This window comes from Phocoena phocoena, chromosome 11, assembly GCF_963924675.1.
Source record: "Phocoena phocoena chromosome 11, mPhoPho1.1, whole genome shotgun sequence".
NCBI lineage: Eukaryota > Metazoa > Chordata > Mammalia > Artiodactyla > Phocoenidae > Phocoena > Phocoena phocoena.
This window is the reverse complement of record NC_089229.1, coordinates 92774533-92795421: the sequence shown is the minus strand read 5'-3', so window position 1 is coordinate 92795421 and position 20889 is coordinate 92774533. Positions and strand designations below refer to the sequence as shown.

Here is a 20889-nt window from a genome sequence, read left to right as displayed (position 1 = left end):
ACTTTGGAGAACAATTTGGTAATGTCTAGAAGAGTTATTAATGCACGTAATCTAGGGCCTAGGATTCCACTCTGAGGCATGCACTCTAGAGAAACTCTTGCCACAGTAAGTCAGTAAGACTTGGACAAGAATGTTCAGAGCAGCATAGTAAAAGTAAAAAAAAAAAAAGAAACATATATTAGGAATATACATCAATAGGAAAATGAATAGTTAAATTGGATTCATTAATAAAGATTACTACAAAAGAACCTGATTAGATTATGATTAAACTTGAGCTACACATTCATTATAGGGATGGCTTTTGCCTATATTGAATGAAAAAAGCAAATTGCTAAAAAAGATATTCAGTAAGGTACTGTTTATATAAAATTTAAAACAGGCAATTGAATACTATATACTGATTCACATTAAATACGTAGTACTTAAAGCATAATAAAATGCATGGAGTGATAAGCACCAAATGCAGGATCGTGTTTACCGCTAGCGGTAAAAGAGGAGGATGTGATCACCAAGAAAACAGATCAAAAGAAGTAACTATAGAGGATTTGATCAGACCATTGAAATCTTAAACATATATGCAAACATATACATATATATGTACGTATCAGCAAGAAGAGAAACAGCGTTCTTTTCAAATACACATAAAACATTCACAAAAACTGAGCACGTTTTTCAAGTTGTATACCATGGGTGACTGAATGGGATCCAGAATGGGCCAGAGGCTTTTGGGGACTGTGACCTGACTCCCACTGGCATTTTTTTTTTGGCCACACCATGGGACATGCGAGATCTTAGTTCCCTGACCAGGGATTGAACCCCTGCCCCCTGCAGTGGAAGCGTGGATTCTTAACCACTGGACTGTCAGGGAAGTCCCTCACTAGCATTCTTATCTGGGACTCTCAATTCCTTTTGGTTTACCCCAATTAGATGCACAAATATGGTTTTCCACATGTGTCACAATACCAAAAAATTTGGGAAGCAGGTACTTGACCAGAAAGAAAATCTTGACAGACTTCAGGCCACATGCAATGATTACAATGTAATAAAATCAGAAACTGAGGATAAAAAGAACCATCCCCAAAGCTATATACACACTTAACAATTAAAAATCAAAAGAGACATCTAAATAAATCTTGGATTAAAGAGAAAGTAATGATAGAAGTTACAAATTATTTAGAATTGAACAAAAACCCGTGGAATGGGATGAAAGAAGAAAATGAGAAAGACTGAAATTAAATGCCTAGGCTTTTAACCCAAGAAGCTAGGAAAAACAAAACAAACAAACAAAAAAAAAAAAAACAAAGAAAGGAAAAGAAAAAAAAGATAAAATGGGAAACTAATGAGGGCACATACTTATATTCTATATTTTTATTAGCTAAATCTGGCAACCCTAAATGAATAAAAATGAAGAACCGGTTTTTTGAGAAGAAAAAGCAATTAGATAAATTTTGTGAAGTTTAATCAACAGAAAGGAAAAAATAAAATTAATGCTGGGATTAAAAAAGAGACATAATACTGATATAGAGGAGATTTTAAAGAATGTTATCTATAACGTATAACAATATATTTTAAAAAGCGAACAATTATTGAAGACTACCTAAATTTTAAAAACTGAATCCGCAAGAAGTGGAAACCTGACCAGGCCAATAACCACAGAAGAAATGGAATGGTTGTCTAAGAAATACCCACCAAAAAGGCATATGGAACAAAGGTTTTACAACGAGTTTTCCCAAGTAGTCAAGGGACAGATAATCCCCATCCTCTCCAAGTCTTTCCAGAGCACAGAATGAAATGGAAAGCTATGTGATTCATTTTAGAAGCCCGACTTAACTCTGATACCAGCAAGGACAAAGACAGCATAAGAAAAGAAACAGGCCCAATCACGTATGGAACACAGAAGAATCAATCAGTCAAGAACTAGATTTAATTTAGATGTATTCTGAATGAATAATGCATCGTGACTGATTAGAATTTATCTTAGAATGCAAGAAGAGTCTAAATGAAAATGTGACTAATTCACTATGTTAACAGATTCATTCAACAGATGCTTACTGAGCTCCTATTACCTGCAAGGCACAGTGCTGGGAGCTGGGAAAGCAGCAGTAAACCAACAACCTTTTTTTTTTTTTTTTTTTTTAATTTAAATCAACTTTGTTTACAAAAACACTACTGCAAGAATCACAATTCTATAGCTTTTCCATTTGGGTAAAAATATAATCACTTAAGTAACAGCAATTTCCTAAATTAAAAATGAGCCACAGTTCAAAATTAATTTTGAAAAGAGATTTTTTTAAAAAGTCTCTGGTTCAGAAGGAGGTTTGATTGAAAGCTGCATCAGCCCGGAAGAGCACCCTCTCTGTCAGGATAAAGAGATAGTGCAGTGATACAGTACATGGGGTAGTAAAAGGAGGCAAACATTTGGTGGATGGGTATGTCTCATTGCTGCTAAAAGATATGGTAGGCCAGGAAAAAGTCCTTTGGTGGGAAGGATTCTGGAGTGGTCTGTACATGATTTCTGGAGAAGCAGGAGGAAGAAGAGGTCCCTTGGACCTGCTGGCAACAAGGGACCACAAATTAGAGAATGAGGCATGTGATGGTTAGTTTTATGGGTCAACCTGACTAGTCTCTGGTGCCCAGTTGTTTGGTCAAATACCAGTCTAGATGTTGCTATGAAGGTATGTTTTAGATGTGATTTACATTTAAATCGATAGACTGAGTAGAGCAGATTACTCTCCATAATGTGGGTGGCCTCATCCAATCAGTTGAAGGCCTAAAAAGCAAAGAATGAAGTTTTCCAAAGAAGAGGCAAATCTGCCTCAAGATTGCAGTGTCTACCCCTGTCTGAGTTTCCTGCTGGCACATTTCACACTCAAAATTGCAACATCAATTCTTCTCTGAATTTCTAGCCTGCCAGCCTCTTCTACAAATTTCAGACTTGCCAGCACCTGGAATCCTGTGAGCCAATTCCTTAACTCTTTCCCTCTCTATATATCCTACTGGTTCTGTTTCTCTGGAGAATCGAAACACAAGGCAGAAGAACGAACTCTGAGAGCAAAGGGGAGACTCTGAATGGAAAGGCATGAAAATATCTGCTCTCAGATGAAGCTGACCCGGTGGTGAAGATCTATATTGAAGGACACTCTCTGGGAGACTGAAACAGCACAAGCTTTATTCAATGACCATAGAATGGGGCTTCCCTGGTGGCGCAGTGGTTGAGAGTCCGCCTGCCGATGCAGGGGACATGGGCTCGTGCCCCAGTCTGGGAAGATCCCACATGCCGCGGAGCGGCTGGGTCCGTGAGCCATGGCCGCGGAGCCTGCACGTCTAAAGCCTGTGCTCCGCAACAGGAGAGGCCACAACAGTGAGAGGCCCGAGTACTGCAAAAAAAACAACAACAACACACAAAAACAAAAACAATGACCATAGAATGAAGGACTGGGAACTTAGTTTGCAAATCAACTTCTCATCAGGGGTGATCAAAGCAAGATTTTTAAAGGTAGGGTTAATGAGGGGGAAGCATAAGCATTGGTTTTTTGGGAATAGGTGGGGTTCTTCCTGGAACTGAGGTGCCACCTCTTTTTCTACTTTCTATGGTCCACTACTTCCTGTCATGGCGGCAGGTGGGTATGTCATTCAGCATGCTAATGTATGCTAATGGGGCTCAAGGCCTATTGGAGATCAGGTCTTCCACCATCTTGGGTTTAGCGTGTTCTAACCAGTTCTGGTGGCCTCCTGTTTTTCTCTTCTGATGGTTTCCTGTGAGACAAAGATAATACTTCCCCACAGCTTACATTCCCTCAGGGAAGCGGGGGTTAGAATCTGAGGCTAACATGCATGGTAACATTTCTACTAGGAACAGTTTCCCAAAATTTATTTTGACTATCATTCCTCACTCACTGAGCCTTATTGAAGTGTGTTGAGATGGACTGACCTCATCTTCAGCTCCGTTGCTGCCTGGATTAACTTAAGCCAATCAGCATATCCAGTCACCCAGCCCACAGTGACTAGTTTAGAAATCAGCATGACCAGAGTCCATAAAAGACAAGAAGAAATTCACTCACTGCGGCTTCTGGGAAAGATGTCAGGATAATTAACCTTCCTTTGGGAAGGAGATATTAAATTTCTACTTCTTACTATTCACAAATATTAATTAAGGTCGTATTAAGAACCTAGAAGAGTCTATTATTATTAGAAGATACAGAAAGGCAAAAGCCATACTGATACGTTGATAATTTGATTACATGTTGTCAGGGCTACAAAACATCATGAGTAAAATTAAAAGACAAGCAACTTAGGGACCTCCCTGGTGGTGCAGTGGTTAAGAATCCACCTGCCAACGAAGGGGACACGAGTTCGATTCCTGGTCTGGAAGGATCCCACATGCCGCAGAGCAACTAAGTCCATGAGCCACAACTACTGAGCCTGCACTCTAGAGCCCGCGAGCCACAACTATGGAAGCCCGTGCGCCTAGAGACCACGCTCTGCAACAAGAGAAGCCACCGCAATGAGAAGCCTGCGCACCGCAACGAAGAGTAGCCCCAGCTTACCACAACTAGAGAAAGACTGCGCACAGCAACAAAGACCAACACAGCCAAAAATAAATTAATTAAAAATAAATTAATTAAAAGAAAAAGACAAGCAACTTAATGGGAGTAAATATTTGCTACATATATAACAAGAATTAGTATCCATGTCATAATAAACCTTCTATATATAGATAAGAAAAAAAGGCAACCCAATAGAAATATAGGCAAAGGAGATAATGAACAGATAATCCATATAGAAGGATATGGGGTGGGGGGGAAAGACAAAACAAAGACTACCCTAAGGGATATAACCCTTGATCTGTGATTTCCATTATTGCTCTTTCACACTATCATTTGTGTTTTGACTTCATTTCTGGTGTCTTTTGTCATATTAACTTATATTTATTTTTCTATGATGAATTACATTTGTCTTTTCCTTTAGGCTCTTAAGTTTTCTATCTTGTTTTCTGCCATGTTTCCTGTTTTCTTTAATATTTCTTTTTAAAATTTTGGTCCATCTGGAATTTGATACACGTTGTGAGGAAGGGATCTAACTTTGTTTTCTTCCACACAGATTGCCAATTAGGACAGCATCTTTATTAAATAAACTTGGACTGGGTTTTTATTTTAAATGTAAAAAAGGACATACATTACTGGAAAATTTTAAATTTTGATGCAATTGCTGTTTTTCTCCATAGGAGAATTACTGGCTGATAGATCTAGGTGCTTCTTGAAACTTATTCTACTTACAAAATAAAATTATGTCACAGGCTTAAATGATGATAATTATCTTTAAGCTTATTATAATCTAAGATACTTAAAGACAGAAATCATACTTTATTCATTCTATATCCTACTACAATTCATGGATTACTTTTCATATATTACGTATTCAATAATACTTATTTAAGTTAACAGTATGGAAGTAGAGCATGTATCTAACTTATCCAAGAGAATTGAAACTATTTTGAAAAGAAGCTCAAACACAACTGTATATGTTCCCATAGAAGACTCATTTTGCATGTGTGATAACATGCCTTACAGTTACTTACAGTTGAACACATTGTAACTGCTATACACCATGCAGTGAATAAGAGCACAGATTTTGAATCAAATCCTAGCTTTACCACGTATTACATTTTATATTGTGATTGAAATAAACTTCTATCTAGTTTCTTCTAACTGGTTTTGTTCTACGTAAATAAAACTAATCCCAGCTGAGCCTGTTAATCAATGAAACAGATAATTACAAGCAAAAAGAAGGATGCATAGATATATTAAACGTTGTATACTTGTTTAGAAATAGAATTGTACAATTTTTCACCAATCTGTGAAATGAGGATCAAAGGACTTTCCTTTGATTATGGAATCACTTACTGGAATTCACACCAATATTGTGTGTGACCATATAATTCATCATCCAAACTAGGACTCTTGAGAGTGAAAGAGGTCACTAAAGTAATTAAAGTTGTATAATTTTTGGAATATTTACTTACTGACAAATAGCTTTTTAAAAAAATTTTATTTCTTTCTAAAAAATAATGTATGTATACAAATATTTAAAAATCTTCATATTAATTATCTGAATATTTAAAAATACAATAAGCAGAATAATTCAGTAGTCTCGATATGCATTCACATGCTTTAATCAGTTTCTTAGCCATATCTTCTAATATTGGGTCACTGGTATTTTTCTAACTGATGTAATTTTTCTAGTATGCTTTTACTGATTTGTTTGTTTTCTTGTTTTTCTTTCCCCCACAAAATTGCCTACAATCATCTTCAAAATTGCATTTTATAGTCAATAAACTTTAAAATATTCACTTTCAATGAAAAAGAAAACCCACCCTAAGTATATGAAAGATGCTCAAATTTGCTCATAATCAAGGGAGTGCATTTTAAAACTGCAGCATAAAATTCCATAGTATGGATGTACTGAAATTTAACCATTTCCAGACTGGTGGAAATTTAGATTATTTTTAATTTATTACATACAATGCTCAATGAATGTCTCTGTCTTGGCTTCTTTTTTTTTTTTTTTTTTGGCTTCTTTTTATTTTCTATTTATTTTTGGTTGCATTGGGTCTTCGTTGCTGCACGTGGGTTTCTCTAGTTGCAGCGAGCGGAGGCTGCTCTTTGTTTCCGTGTACGGACTTCTCATTGCGGCGGCCTCTGCTGTTGTGGAGCACGAGCTCTAGGCACACGGGCTTCAGTAGTTTTGGCACGCGGGCTCAGTAGTTGTGGCTCGCGGGCTTAGTTGCTCCACGGCATGTGGGATCTTCCCGGACCAGGGATGGAACCCATTTCCCCTGCATTGACAGGCTGATTCTTAACCACTGTACCACCAGGGAAGCCCCTGTCTTAGATTCTTGAATCTATCTCTGCTTTTGAGATATTAAATCTTGTAAACTTAAACCTAGAATGTAGCAGCAAACGTCTTGGTATCTGGGCCCCAAATGGAAGCTGCATATTATGTGAATGTACTCTGAAACTTACCATCAGAATGTTCTTTGGATTTTATTCTTAATCATGGGCTTAATCTAATACACTTAGGGACTACAGGAACTTTTTCTGGTCAGATTAGTTCAAACAGTCAGAAATTGTTCTCTTTCCTTGAAATAAAGCTGATTGAAGGATTACATTGTCTGAATAGCTGTAGGATTCAGAAACTCCTTTACAAAGACTTACTTTATTTTTAGGTTTTAAAATATCCATGATTTCTTTTGGATTAATGGTCTAAACATGCATGTTTTACCAGAGCCTTACTTTTTCATTCATCATAGCCATAGCTTGTTTGTTGCTCATTAAATGTAAGTATGTTTCAGGGAGAGGAAACTGTTGACTCTCTGCCCAGCGGGGAGAGAAAATATTTATCAAATTTAAAATTAGTATGTTTTTGTTTCAGCAATTCCAGTTTTAGGAATCTCTCCTACAAAAATAGTCACCAAGAGTTTGCACACACATACACATACCCACACACAAGGATGGTGGCTGAACCATTGTTCGTAATAAGCAATGCAATTGAAAATATGATAAACGTCCATCAATAAAAGAATGGTTAAATAAATCACGACCTGTCCATAGGATGAGCGACAGCTACGTGTATCACCTTAGAAAAATGTTTGTATAAGAGAGGGTCCCAGGAGGAAACAGAACTCACGCCCAGACGGGTCAAAGGAAGAAATTTTAAGGAACGGTTTACTTACAAAGGTTGAGCAGTGTTAAGCAAACGAAGAAGGGGTGAGGACGTACCTACAGACTAGCAATAGTGGAAAGCTATTACCATTCTAGGACTTAAGAGAGGCCTTAAGGTACATAAGAGAGGACATAAATACCAGAAACAGATTCACAGACATAGAGAACAGACTTGTGGTTGCCAAGGGGGAGGGGGGAGAGGGAGGGAAGGACTGGGAGTTTGGGATTAGCAGATGTAAACTATTTTATATAGGATGGATAACCAACAAGGTCCTACTGTATAGCACAGGGAACTATATTCAGTATCCTGTGATAAACCATCATGGAAAAGAATATAAAAAAAAGAATGTCTAGGGCTTCCCTGGTGGTGCAGTAGTTAAGAATCTGCCTGCCAATGCAGGGGACATGGGTTCGAGCCCTGGTCCAGGAAGATCCCACATGCCGTGGAGGAGCAACTCAGCCCGTGTGCCACAACTACTGAGCCTGTGCTCTAGAGCCCATGAGCCACAACTACCGAGCCCTCGTGCCACAACTACTGAGCCCGCATGCCTAGAGCCCCTGCTCCGCAACAAGGGAAGCCACCGCAGTGAGAAGCCCGCACACTGCAACGAAGAGGAGCTCCTGCTCGCCGCAACTAGAGAAAAGCCCGCGCACAGCACTGAAGACCCAATGCAGCCAAAAATAAATAAATTAAAAAAAAAAGAATGTCTCTATGTGTATAACTGAGTCACTTTGCTGTACAGCAGAGATTGCCACAACGTTGTAAATCAACTCTACTTCAATTTTAAAAAAATTAAAAAATAATAGAAGTACAGTGAAATTTGGAACATAGGGGCAGGGCCACCCAGTGGAACTATAGCCAACGCGGGATTCAGCTACAGTCATCCCTCAGTATCCGTGGGAAATTGGTTTCAGGACCCCCTATGGATACCAAAATCTGTGGATGCTCTAGTCCCTTTCAGTTGGTCCTCTGTATTCACAGGAATACATGTGGAACCTGAGGGTATGGAGGGCCGACTGTATTGCAAAAGACAGAGCTGAAGCAAGGGAAAGCAGGGAAGGAATACTCTGACTTCTTTCCTCTTAGGCTCTGATCTTTTGCTGGTATGTCCCATGGGCTGGACCCAATCAGAAGTGTCTGGCAGTGGAAGCTGAGTGAGGCAGTACACAGGAGACAGGCTGCCGGGGCACAGAGCAGGCAGAGGGAAAGGGCAAAAAATAATCTGTGGAGATAGAGAATGACTCTGTTTAGGTCATATTTAGGCACAATATTTAGGTCATATTTTCTCAGTGGAAACAATTTGCCCAGCAATCCATAAACACTGTGCTATTTTGTAAAGGAAAATCACAGCCACATATTTGTATAATTGTAGACATTGTGAGGAACACATAGCAAACTACAAACCTTCATATTACTTCCAGAGGGTGAAAACAGATGGAGGGGGAAAGACTTCTAACTTTTCGACATTTTTATACTATATGAATTTGTTACAAGAACTATTTATATTGTGGTTAGGAAAATAAACTACATTTTCCATGAAAAAAAAGCACTGTTATGCCTAATATGAAGACAAAGGTACGAGAGACCCCTAAATGGTTGTTAAACAGTTAATTCACTTAAGGGCACTGCATAAACACCCCCCAAAATCTGTTATTATTACTATTATTATTTTTTGCAGTATGCGGGCTTCTCACCATTGTGGCCTCTCCCGTTGCGGAGCACAGGCTCCGGACGCTCAGGCTCAGCGGCCATGGCTCACGGGCTCAGCCGCTCCGTGGCACGTGGGATCTTCCCGGACCGGGGCACGAACCCGTGTCCCCTGCATCAGCAGGCGGATTCTCAACCACTGCACCACCAGGGAAACCCTATTATTTTTTATTGTTAAAGTAAAAGAGTCGATCTTAACCGCTCTGGTGTTGGTTATAGTTCTCTGTTGCAAAGGTCAGAAAGCAGGGCTTCACAACTACTGAAGACCGTGCTCCTAGAGCCCATGTTCTGCAACAAGAGAAGCCACCGCAATGAGAAGCCCACGCACAGCAACGAAGACCCAACGCAGCCAAAATAAATAAATAAATAAATAAAATTAAAAGTAAATAAATAAAAGGCTACAAGGTCATCAGAAATCACAAATAGTCACTGGTTTGGGAAAACGTACCAATAACTTATATTTGCACCCAAATTTCTAGATCTCAAAAGGATTCCACATTCAATTTCTAATTTAATCATGAAAACTCTGTAAAGGCAATTGAGGCTCAGGGAGGTTAAGTGATTTGCCTAAAGTCACACAGGAACCACAGACTCAGGATTCAAGCCCTGTGTTTTCACTGTATACATAGAGGTCTACCTTATAGGAATCTGCTTTCCCTCATTTTCAAAGGTGGTTTAAACTTTTTTTTTTTAGCATAGAAAGTAAAGGCAGAAATAAGTTTTAAAGTGCTAAATTTTTAGGAGAAAAGTAGATTACAAAAAGTTATTTTCTCATCTAACTCAAAAGCAAATAGAGTCAAAAACCCACTATAGTAACCATTTATTTTTAAAAAAGCAAAAACTAGAACATGAACAATCAACTTTCAGGGTGTTGGAATATACACCCTTGCTTCACTATAATATTTAATGTGGAATGACTGAATTCTTCTTATTAAAAATAGGCTTTAGGGCTTCCCTGGTGGCGCAGTGGTTGAGAGTCCGCCTGCCAATGCAGGGGACACGGGTTCGTGCCCTGGTCCGGGAAGATCCCACATGCCGCGGAGCGGCTAGGCCTGTGAGCCATGGCCGCTGAGCCTGCGTGTTTGGAGCCTGTGCTCCACAATGGGAGAGGCCACAACAGAGAGAGGCCCGCATACCGCAAAAAAAAAAAAAAAAAAAAAAAAAAAAAATAGGCTTTAAACAAAGTTAAAAAAGAAAACCAGTATCTAACATTCTCTTGTCTACAAGAGGCATGCTAAAAATGGAACTATTCAGATATCTGAGATTTGAGGGAGCACTTAAGATTTATTATGCTTCTCTACATACAGAACAAGCAGGTGTTATAATCCAGGTTGCAATGATTGTTGCATATGTCTAACTTGGGAGAAAATGAGTAAGCCTGGGAGAGGAAGAGACAAAGGTAATTGTTTCCTGGTGTCCTGGGAGATAAGAGAATCTTTACGGCTATCGAAGGGATGTGAACTCAGCTGCAGTCTTTCTGGCACCAGAGGAAAAGGCATGTGGTAAAGATGTTACTATAATAGGGCCCATGGGGCCAACGCATCTGTATTAATGATGTAATGTATGTTTCACCCACATAATCCCAGGTATTCTGTGCAGGTGTGCACACCTGTGGAAGAGAAAGTGGAACAAACTTAAACTGGCTTCAGTTTATCACGTTAGGGAGGCTGGGGAAATTGAAGAGCTCCCAGTGTCAGATTTGTGCAGAATAAGCAAGATTTTCCAGGAAGAGGCAATTATGATAGATTCTCTCTTTAAAAATAAAAATCATATTATCAAGCCGTGATTTTCAAAATTATATTATATTGAATTAAAAACAGGTAAACTGATCAGTAAAATAGAATAGAGTTTCTAGAAGTAGATGTAAACAACAGTAACAAATCAATAAAAGACAAAGACAGTAATAACACATCTATAGAAAAGCATATTACTATTTTATAAAAGTGATCATTCTGGGCAAGAATAGCTTAACTCCCACCATGTACTATAATAAACTCCAGGTGGGTCAAATTAGATAAAAAACAAAGATGTTTTCTTTTTCGTTTTTTCCTCCAAGCATCAGTTTCCCTTTCCCTAATATACCACCCCAACCATAATTTCCTAGTGTGAATTTTTTTCTGTCTGACTATATGTAGTGTTGGTGGGAGGGTAAAGTTCTGTTACTATTTTCCATTTGGAAGCTGAAGGTGATTTACCCTTTCTCTAACCACCCAGTACAGCCAGGGGATGGGCCCTTGACCTAAGCTCAGCCAATCCAGTGGTCACTCCTAGAACTTTGATTGTGATGCAAGGACAAGAAAGAACAGTGGGCCTTCCCTGGTGGCACAGTGGTTAAGAGTTCGCCTGCTGATGCAGGGGACGCGGGTTCGTGCCCCGGTCCAGGAAGATCCCACATGCCGCGGAGCAGCTGGGCCTGTGAGCCACGGCCGCTGAGCCCGCGCGTCCAGAGCCTGTGCTCTGCGACGGGAGAGGCCACAGCAGTGAGAGGCCCGCATACCGCCAAAAAAAAAAAAAAAAAGAACAGTGGTTGGTCAGTGACACCCTAACAGGTCATTCCAACTACAGACCAGCTGCTGTTCTTCCAGCTCTGGTACTACAGAGCTCCTTGGTCCTTTCCCAATCTCAAGCATGTTTCCTCAGACTCACAGCAATAGTTTGTTTATACTGGCCAGGGTGAGATTCTTTCCATACCCATGTGGAGACTGCAATTCCAAAGAAATAACTGATGAAAGAAAAGACAACATGAAATGGTTGGTGGTGTCACAGCTCATCTCGGCCTATCTCCTTTACAAGGAAAGCACTCTGCTGGATGGTCTGATGGTTTGCATTTCTTCCTCTTGCCTCCTAATACGGGAGAGGTATACTTCTCTAACCCATTGACCTTGTCTTGGCCCTGTGACTTGACTGACCAACAGAAGTGGATATGATGGGTATCACGTCTGAGCAGAAGCTTTAAGAACGATTTGCCAAATTTTGCTTCCAAAATATATATTTTACATTATCCATTCCATTCTGCTACCAACACTGTCCAAACCCATGCTGATCTTGTTCATCTACTTCAACAGCCTTCTAACTATCTCCTGGCTTTTAGCTGTGTGCCTCTGAAATCCACCCCTCACACATCTGTCAGTGATGGCAAATCTAACCTTAGCCACAGATTCAAAGCCTTCGATAGTTTCCTCTCCTCGACATGGCATTTGAGAGCCATCATGACTTGCCTCCTACCTATCCCTTCAGCCTTATCCCTGGACATCCCCAGCTTCCCACTTTATGCTGAGCAATAGGAAACTGCTTAAAGCATCCCGAACGCTGCACCATGCCTTTGTCCATTCTGTTCTCTTAGCTCGTCCTCTTCTTCCTCCTAATTTTTGTCCAAATAATCACTTCTGTTCAACTCTCAAGGTTCAGCTCAATATCAGTGCTTCTAGAAGGTTGTACCCAGTGCTCTGTAGGCATGCACTTTCCCTTGGTGCATTCATCCCTGGCACTTCCCACATGGTATTGAAATTATTTGTTCTGTATCCTTCTTTCCAATGAATTGCCTCCATTCTGGACGGCAGACACTGTATCTTATTCAGCTCTTTATCCTCAGAATCTAGCATGATGTCTGGCACATGTAGGTATTCAATACATGTTTGTGGAGCTGAAATAAACCAAAAATCTTAACCATGAGTATAAGAAAACTGTGAGTAGTGTCACAGCAGCTGGGATTCTTACAAAGCTAAAAACATTATAAATTGGTTCTTCTGGAAAGCAGTATGACAACATACAACAAAAACCAGGAAAATGTTCATTCCCCTTCACTTGATATTTTCCTGTTTGTGAATACTCCCCAAAGAAATAATCCAAACAGGGAAAATTTACGCAGATGTTCCCGGCAACTCTAGTTAAAATAGTGAAAAAAACTGGAAGCAATCCAAGTGTCTAATAGGGAAATGACTAAGCAAACAATGGGATTATAACATAGATATTAAAAATGACAGGGGTGGGCTTCCCTGGTGGCGCAGTGGTTGAGAGTCCGCCTGCCGATGCAGGGGACGCGGGTTCGTGCCCCGGTCCAGGAAGATCCCACATGCCGCGGAGCGGCTGGGCCCGTGAGCCATGGCCCCCGAGCCTGTGCGTCCGGAGCCTGGGCTCCACAACGGGAGAGGCCACGACAGTGAGAGGCCCGCATACCGCAAAAAAAAAAAAAAAAAAAAAGACAGGGGTGAGGACTCTGTCATCATGGAGAAGTGTGTATCTGGAGGAATGTTAAATGGAAAAAAGAACACAGACCAGTGTTTAAACACTAGTGGTTAAGGATGTGTGGGTACGTTAATGAGGATCAGAGGCCAATTTGGAGAAATGAAAATGCATGGTGTTCAATATTCACTGGATCTTTTCTTTCCTGTGCAGCTCCATGAGTTTATGACAATAATAGTTGAGATCTCATGCAACATAGATATCTTGCAGAATAAGGGCTCTAGGGACTTCCCTGGTGGCACAGTGGTTAAGAATCCGCCTGCCAGTGCAGGGGATGTGGGCTCAAGCCCTGGTCCAGGAAGATCCCACATGCCATGGAGCAACTAAGCCCGTGAGCCACAACTACTGAGCCTGCGTGCCATAACTACTGAAGCCCGTGTGCCCAGAGCCCGCGCTCTGCAACAAGAGAAGCCACTGCAATAAGCCCGTGCACCGCAATGAAGAGCAGCCCCCGCTCCAGCAAAGACCCAACGCAGCCAAAAATAAATAAATAAATATTTTAAAAAAGAATAAGAGCTCTATATTTCCTACCAGGTTCATCAAATTATTATGAAAATAATGACACTTCTTCAAGGGATCAAAATACTTTAATTCAACAAGCAAATCTGAGTTTAACTATGTGCTAGAGCACTTACATGCTCATGAAATTTACAAAAAACATGGGCAAAGATCCTCAGGTGGATGTGTGTTATTATTTTAACTTATTTTTGTTTATTTGGGGCTGTACACATTAGGACCCAGTACAAAAGAAAGTCTGATGAAAGATCTTTGGCCTAAATCTCACATTCACAAATTGTCTCAATTTTACACTTTTGATATTGTCTCCAAAAAGGGTTTTATGTACAGTCGCTGAGATATACTGAGAAAGGTTAAAAGGAAAAAGCCATCATCACATCACTTTAAACTTGTGTCACACTGCCAATGTAGTGCACTGTTTTATAAATCTGTGATTATCTTGTGAATAGCAAAATATTGACATTGTAAGATATAATACATTGCAATTAAATGAAATAAACCACAAATTTTTATATCTTGCTTTAAAATTTCTTCTTTTTTATTTTTTATTGAAGTATAGTTGATTTACAATGTTGTGTTAATTTCTGCTGTAGCGACCAGGATGGATTGTCATACTAAGTAAGTCAGACAGAGAAACACAAATACCGTATGATCTCGCTTATATGTGGAATCTTAAAAAATGGTACAAATGAACTTATTTACAAAACAGAAATAGAGGCTTAAGAGGGAAGGGATATGGGGATATATGTATACATATAACAGATTCACTTTGTTGTACAGCAGAAACTAACAACATTGTAAAGCAGATATACTCCAGTAAAGATGTGAATAAAACCCCCACAGAAATAGTCATAGGTGTAGAAAACAAATTTATGGTTACCAAGTGGGAAGCGGGGGAGGGATAAATTGGGAGATTGGGATTGACATATATACACTACTACATATAAAATAGATAACTAATAAGAGCCTACTGTATAGCACAGGGAACTCTACTCAATACTCTGTAATGACCTACATGGGAAAAGAATCTAAAAAAGAGTGGATACATGTATATGTATAACTGATTCACTTTGCTGTACACCTGAAACTAACACAACATTGTAAATCAACTATACTCCAATAAAAATTAATTTAAAAAATTTCTGCTAGGGCTTCCCTGGTGGCGCAGTGGTTGAGAGTCCGCCTGCCGATGCAGGGGACGCGGGTTCGTGCCCCGGTCCGGGAGGATCCCACGTGCCGCGGAGCACCTGGGCCCGTGAGCCATGGCCGCTGAGCCTGCGCTCTGCAGCAGGAGGGGTTACAGCAGTGAGAGGCCCGCGTACCATAAAAAAAAAAAAAAAAAAAAAAAAAATTTCTGCTGTACAGCAAAGTGATTCAGTTATACATATATACATTCTTTTCTTTAATAGTCTTTTCCATTATGGTTTATCATGGGATACTGAATATAGTTCTCTGTCCTATACAGTAGGACCTTGTTGTTTATAAAATTTCTTCTTTTTTTAAAAAATTCACTGAGACCCTTAAAAAATGGAGGTGGCCCAGGCCTCTCTAGATCTCTGGGAGGCCCAGAATGTAATTATCACTTTATCTTTACAATGTGATAGTTTTAACTAGGGGCCCCAAACTAATGGGTTATTAATAACTTAGCTATGTAAAACCTAACTTACAAACTGCTCTCTACTAGCTGTATGGACTGTTTCTGCTGCCATGTAACCAGTGGTCAGAAAAGTCACAGCTTTTACAGAGGTGGTTCACAGCCCTGGTGGCAGTTCAGAATCACCTATGTTTTTTCAGACCCCACTCCAGGACCTAGGTTCTCCAGGGCTGAAGTCTAGAGATTCCTATGCTTTGTTCCTGTTTTCTTTCCTGCACTGCACTGTATTTTCTTACAGTTCCAGGACTCAGATTTCAAGCTAGTACTGTTAATTGTATGGTTTAGCTGCATCATAGGTTTAACAGATCTGAAGGTTAATCTGAAGGTCAGTCACCATTTTCAATAGAACCTCTCCAGGGTGATGTGTTATAAGGGCCCAAAAAACAATTTAGAAAAGAAGTTTGAGGATGCAGTCCACAGAGTTTGGGAGGAACTGCCTATATAACACTTTTAATCAAAATACCTTCAGTTATTCCTCAAATTTCTTATTGTGCTTAAATATAAGAAAGTAAATAAATACTGAATCTAAGTGTTATGTTCAAGTGTCCATTCTTAGAAATGATGTGAAGGAGCAGGTTTTTATAAGCAGTAAAACCGCAACAAGCCCAAACTGTCAAATGACTGAATCCCTTTTGCTTCATAAAAACACAAACCTGGGGCTTCCCTGGTGGCGCAGTGGTTGAGAGTCCGCCTGCCGATGCAGGCGACGCGGGTTCGTGCCCCGGTCCGGGAAGATCCCACATGCCGCGGAGTGGGTGGGCCCGTGAGCCATGGCCGCTGAGCCTGCACATCCGGAGCCTGTGCTCCGCAACGGGAGAGGCCACAACAGTGAGAGGCCTGCGTAGCGCAAACAACAACAACAACAAAAAAACCCCACAAACCTGAAGAATATGGCTTTATAACATAGAGAAAAACAAATTGCAGGATGTGGGCTGAGGTCAGTACCCGTGCTGTCCATTCTCCTGTACCTTCTCCTCTTCTTCCTAGTTCTGTACTATGGTTACTGATGCTCTGGAGATGATGACCCCCTCTGTGTCCCAGCAACAGTCGCCATCCATGAAATAAAGATTTATTTGTGCTCATCTAAACCCAAAACACACAAGAAAATGTCCAGGGCAAGTTAGAGGAGCATATGGGAACTGAGAATCAGGGTTACATTGTCTCACTTCCTGCCTACCCTACTCCCCGTTCACCCTACCTTACATTCCCATCGGAGTGATTATGTCTATGGGGTCAGAGGAAGACATTTTCCTATTTCTTACCTCAAAAGCACAGACAGACACTGAAGGCATCTGACTAAGGGTTATGTTTATCCTTTGAGGAATTGTTACCAGAATATCTGGACTTGGATCAAATTCAGAAAAATCAAGTTCAAAAGGACCGTGATTGTGAGAGCAGCAAATGGCATGGTATTGATCAATGCAATGTCTAGTTATAATGGTGGTGGATTTAATTGTGTTCCAGAAAGATAAGGCTGTTAAGGTTTTCCAGATGAACCAGAGATCTGAGACAATAATTATTTAAGTTTAAATCCACTTTGGCCTTCCTTATTTGAAGGTAAGAGTGTTAGAAGAAGGATGATATATCTGGGACCCTGTGGTAGGAAGCTTCCAGGCTGAACTGCCACCACCTATGTGATTGCCCCAGAAAGCATCCACAGATGCTATACACGTTTTCCTCTCCCGAATGATCCAGAAAATTGCCCTTCAGCCCGTGCTTCATTACGTGGGGTAGAATGCATTCATATAACTATTGCCTGGGTTACAATTGCTGCTTCAGATGAAAACCCAGGAAGCCGAATCCCTGCTGCTGTTGAAAGTGTATAATTAGCTCCTTGTGCAGCCTGACCCCATTGATTCTTCTGACGCATTTGGCTTGAGGTGTGCCCTTTCTGGGACCTCCAATATCTTCTCCACAGCTGGAGATGCCCCAAACTGCACGCAGCACTTCCTGTGGGCGTGGTTTTGCATTCTGAGGGCTGCGCGCAGAGTGAACCACGTGTTTCAAATGCTCACAGATTCACGGTGCTTCTTTTAAAACACAGGAGTGGGTTGCGAGTGGCTCCGTTAGACACAAGAGAATCCCCTCCTTCCTTTTTCTTTTTAAAAAGTGAATTTGTAATGGTAGCCTCTCAAGAAACACTATAATTGGTCAGCCTGGGGTGCGTTAGATGTCCTACCAGATAACGTCATTAGCTATTCTCAGGAGAGGAGAGGAAAGGCAGGGTATGCCCCCTGGGACAATGACAACACTTGTTTCAAGTTGGGGAAGAGCCTGTGGTTCTTTTCCTGCGTTTGGAGGAAAGCGAACACACAATGTTCATTTCCTAAATACGGGATGTGCTGCGAGGCTGGTGTGTCATTTTCCACCATGTCACATCCTTCTGGATGGAGGCAGCAGGGGCCAGGACAGGAAATGGCAAATTCTCAGAATGAGACAAGGCTTTCCCAGTGCAGTCATTGGCTCTCTGGAACTATAAAGCGTGCTCATCCAGAAACAGCCTCAGATTTTTCTTTCCCGGAGATCGCCCGAAGTGAATGGTAAGTGGGGAGGCCAGAGGGATGCTGTCTGAAAAATAGCCATTGGACTTGTAATACTGGGGTTATATCCTTGGTCTGTTATATATTTTGAGTAACTTTGTCTCATTTTGCTCAGAGGTGTCTTTATCTGTAAATTTGTCAGTGGTGGGTGGAATTATGGAGGCATGCAAGTAAAGTGAAGACTTAAGAGTCAGGAGACCAAGATTCTAGACTGGGCTCTGAAGAACCAGCTGCATCTAGAATGTGTCTGTGTTTCGATTTCCTCATCTTCCAGTTGAGAATGATGATTTCTGCCCTGATATCTCACAGTAGTGAAATCTTCCATTTCTGTGGCTTCTGTGCCTCTTCCAAGAAGTTCCTGATAATAAGGAGTACAGTGGATATGAAGGGAGGGATTTTTGGCAACTAGGAAGGATGTACTTTTACCCAGGATGGACAGTTCTCTCTGTCAGTCATCTTCAATTGGCTTCATTTCAACTTGGTACAGGTAGCCCTCGGTGAGTTGTTAAAAAATTTTTGGCCACTTTTAAAATCGTTCCTCGCTTTTTAAAGGAAGCTTTCATAATAAAGGGACATAGTGGTGCTAATTTAATGTAATTTATTTTTAATTAAGCACACATCAAAGAATGAAATTTCTGAAGACCCGATGAGCTCTAATTAGTGGCGCAAACCACATCTTAGGCTTGATTCTAAGATAAGAGATGGGGGGAAAAAAAACAAGCAGAAGAGTTGCTTCAGGCGCGCATCTAACTTAGAAAGATTAGTTTCCTTACACTTGATAGACGGTGTGATTTTTGAGTTTTTGGTGGCTTGTGTTTTTCACTCATCAGAGAGAAAAAGAAGAAAACAACCCTTTTGCAATAAGAGTATTGCAAAACTCTTAGGATCCCAGTCTTCATGTAAGGAAAGGGCCTTGTAAAGGGGTACAACGTAAGGCTTGCAAAGTGTCACCTTTCAGAGAAGAGGCCTTAATATTGCAGTGGACTTCTAATACCACCACTCCCTTATTTAACAGATAAGGAAATCCATCCTTGGCGTACCCTGGGAGAAAAAGCGGACAAGAGCATTCTTCCTATTGGCTTACTCGGATTTAAGGTCCTGAGAACTGGAGGACTTGTCCCAGATTATAGAACGGGTCTTTCAGAACTTGACACATGACTCACTGGAAAATGACCCGTTTCCCCTTGGGTGGAAGCATCTGTTGTGCTTGACTCCGGGCTAATCGCGTGTCGTGTCCCCGCAGGGCATGGAGGGGCCGGAGGCCCGGGAGCTGCAGGGCGCGGATGCGCTGCGCCGCTTCCAGGGCCTGTTGTTGGACCGCCGCGGCATGCTGCACGGGCAGCTGCTGCGCCTGCGCGAGGTGGCCCGGCGCCTCGAGCGCCTCCGCCGGCGTTCCCTGGCGGCCAACGTGGCGGGCAGCTCGCTGAGCGCGGCGGGCGCGGTCGCAGCCATCGTGGGACTCTCGCTCAGCCCCGTCACCCTGGGGGTCTCTCTGCTGGCGTCGGCCGTGGGGCTGGGGGTGGCCACCGCCGGAGGGGCCGTCACCATCACGTCCGACCTCTCCCTGATCTTCTGCAACTCCCGGGAGCTGCGGCGGGTGCAGGAGATCGCGGCCACCTGCCAGGACCAGATGCGCGAGATGCTGAGCTGCCTCGACTTCTTCCTTCGCGGGCAGGGCCGCGGGGACCGCCAGCTGCTGCAGAGCGGGAGGAACGCGTCCATCGCGCTGTACAACTCGGTCTACTTCATCGTCTTCTTTGGCTCCCGCGGTTTCCTCATCCCCAGGCGGGCCGAGGGTGCCACCAGGATTAGCCAGGCCGTGCTGAAGGCCAAGATCCAGAAACTGGCCGAGAGCCTGGAGTCCTGCACCGGGGCTCTGGACAAGCTCAGCGAGCAACTGGAGTCCAGAGTCCAGCTCTACACGAAGAGCAGCCGTGGCCACGACCTCAAGATCTCTGCTAACCAGTCCGCTGGGCTGTTTTTCTGAGAATATCTTTTCCCCTTAATGACCGGGGCCAGAAACCATCCCCATGGGATGCTCCAGATTTGTAGCTCCCTCAGGAAAACACCAAGTTGGGTTAGGAGCTGAATGCAAAGGATGAGAAAAACTGTTCTTCAACAGTTTGAGAACAGTGGTTTGAGCCGAGGCTGGAGAGGGTTGCAGACATTGCCACCCTTTGGGTCTTCTCCAAGCCCCACTAGGCTTTGAAGTCCTCAAAAAACCTCTAAGAGGAGACACTAGCTTTAAAACCTCTCTGCCAGAGTTTCTGAGTACAAAGAAATCCAGAATCCAGAGCAAATCAGACCCTCTCCGAACTGTGTAGGAGGGTTCAGAACCCAAGAGAGGCACCTCCCGCTAACACGTGTCCCCTCCCCTCTCAGCGTGCCCACTCATAGATCCAGCCTGCAGATGGAGTGGACCTTCCTGGGTGTCTTCATATCCAGACCTCCAAGGTACTCTGAGAGGGGAAACCAGCTAAATGGTCACCTAAGTCCCACCCCCTTGCA

The 20889-nt window shown here is 41.9% G+C and overlaps 1 protein-coding gene across 1 annotated transcript; it reads left to right on the top strand.

The window, feature by feature from the left end:
- Window positions 1–19627: 19627 nt before the first annotated feature.
- On the top strand, window positions 19628–20368 carry APOLD1 (apolipoprotein L domain containing 1). Its single transcript, XM_065888116.1, has one exon. It carries the CDS (start codon window positions 19628–19630, stop codon window positions 20366–20368), a length of 741 nt encoding a protein of 246 aa, XP_065744188.1.
- Window positions 20369–20889: the final 521 nt, after the last annotated feature.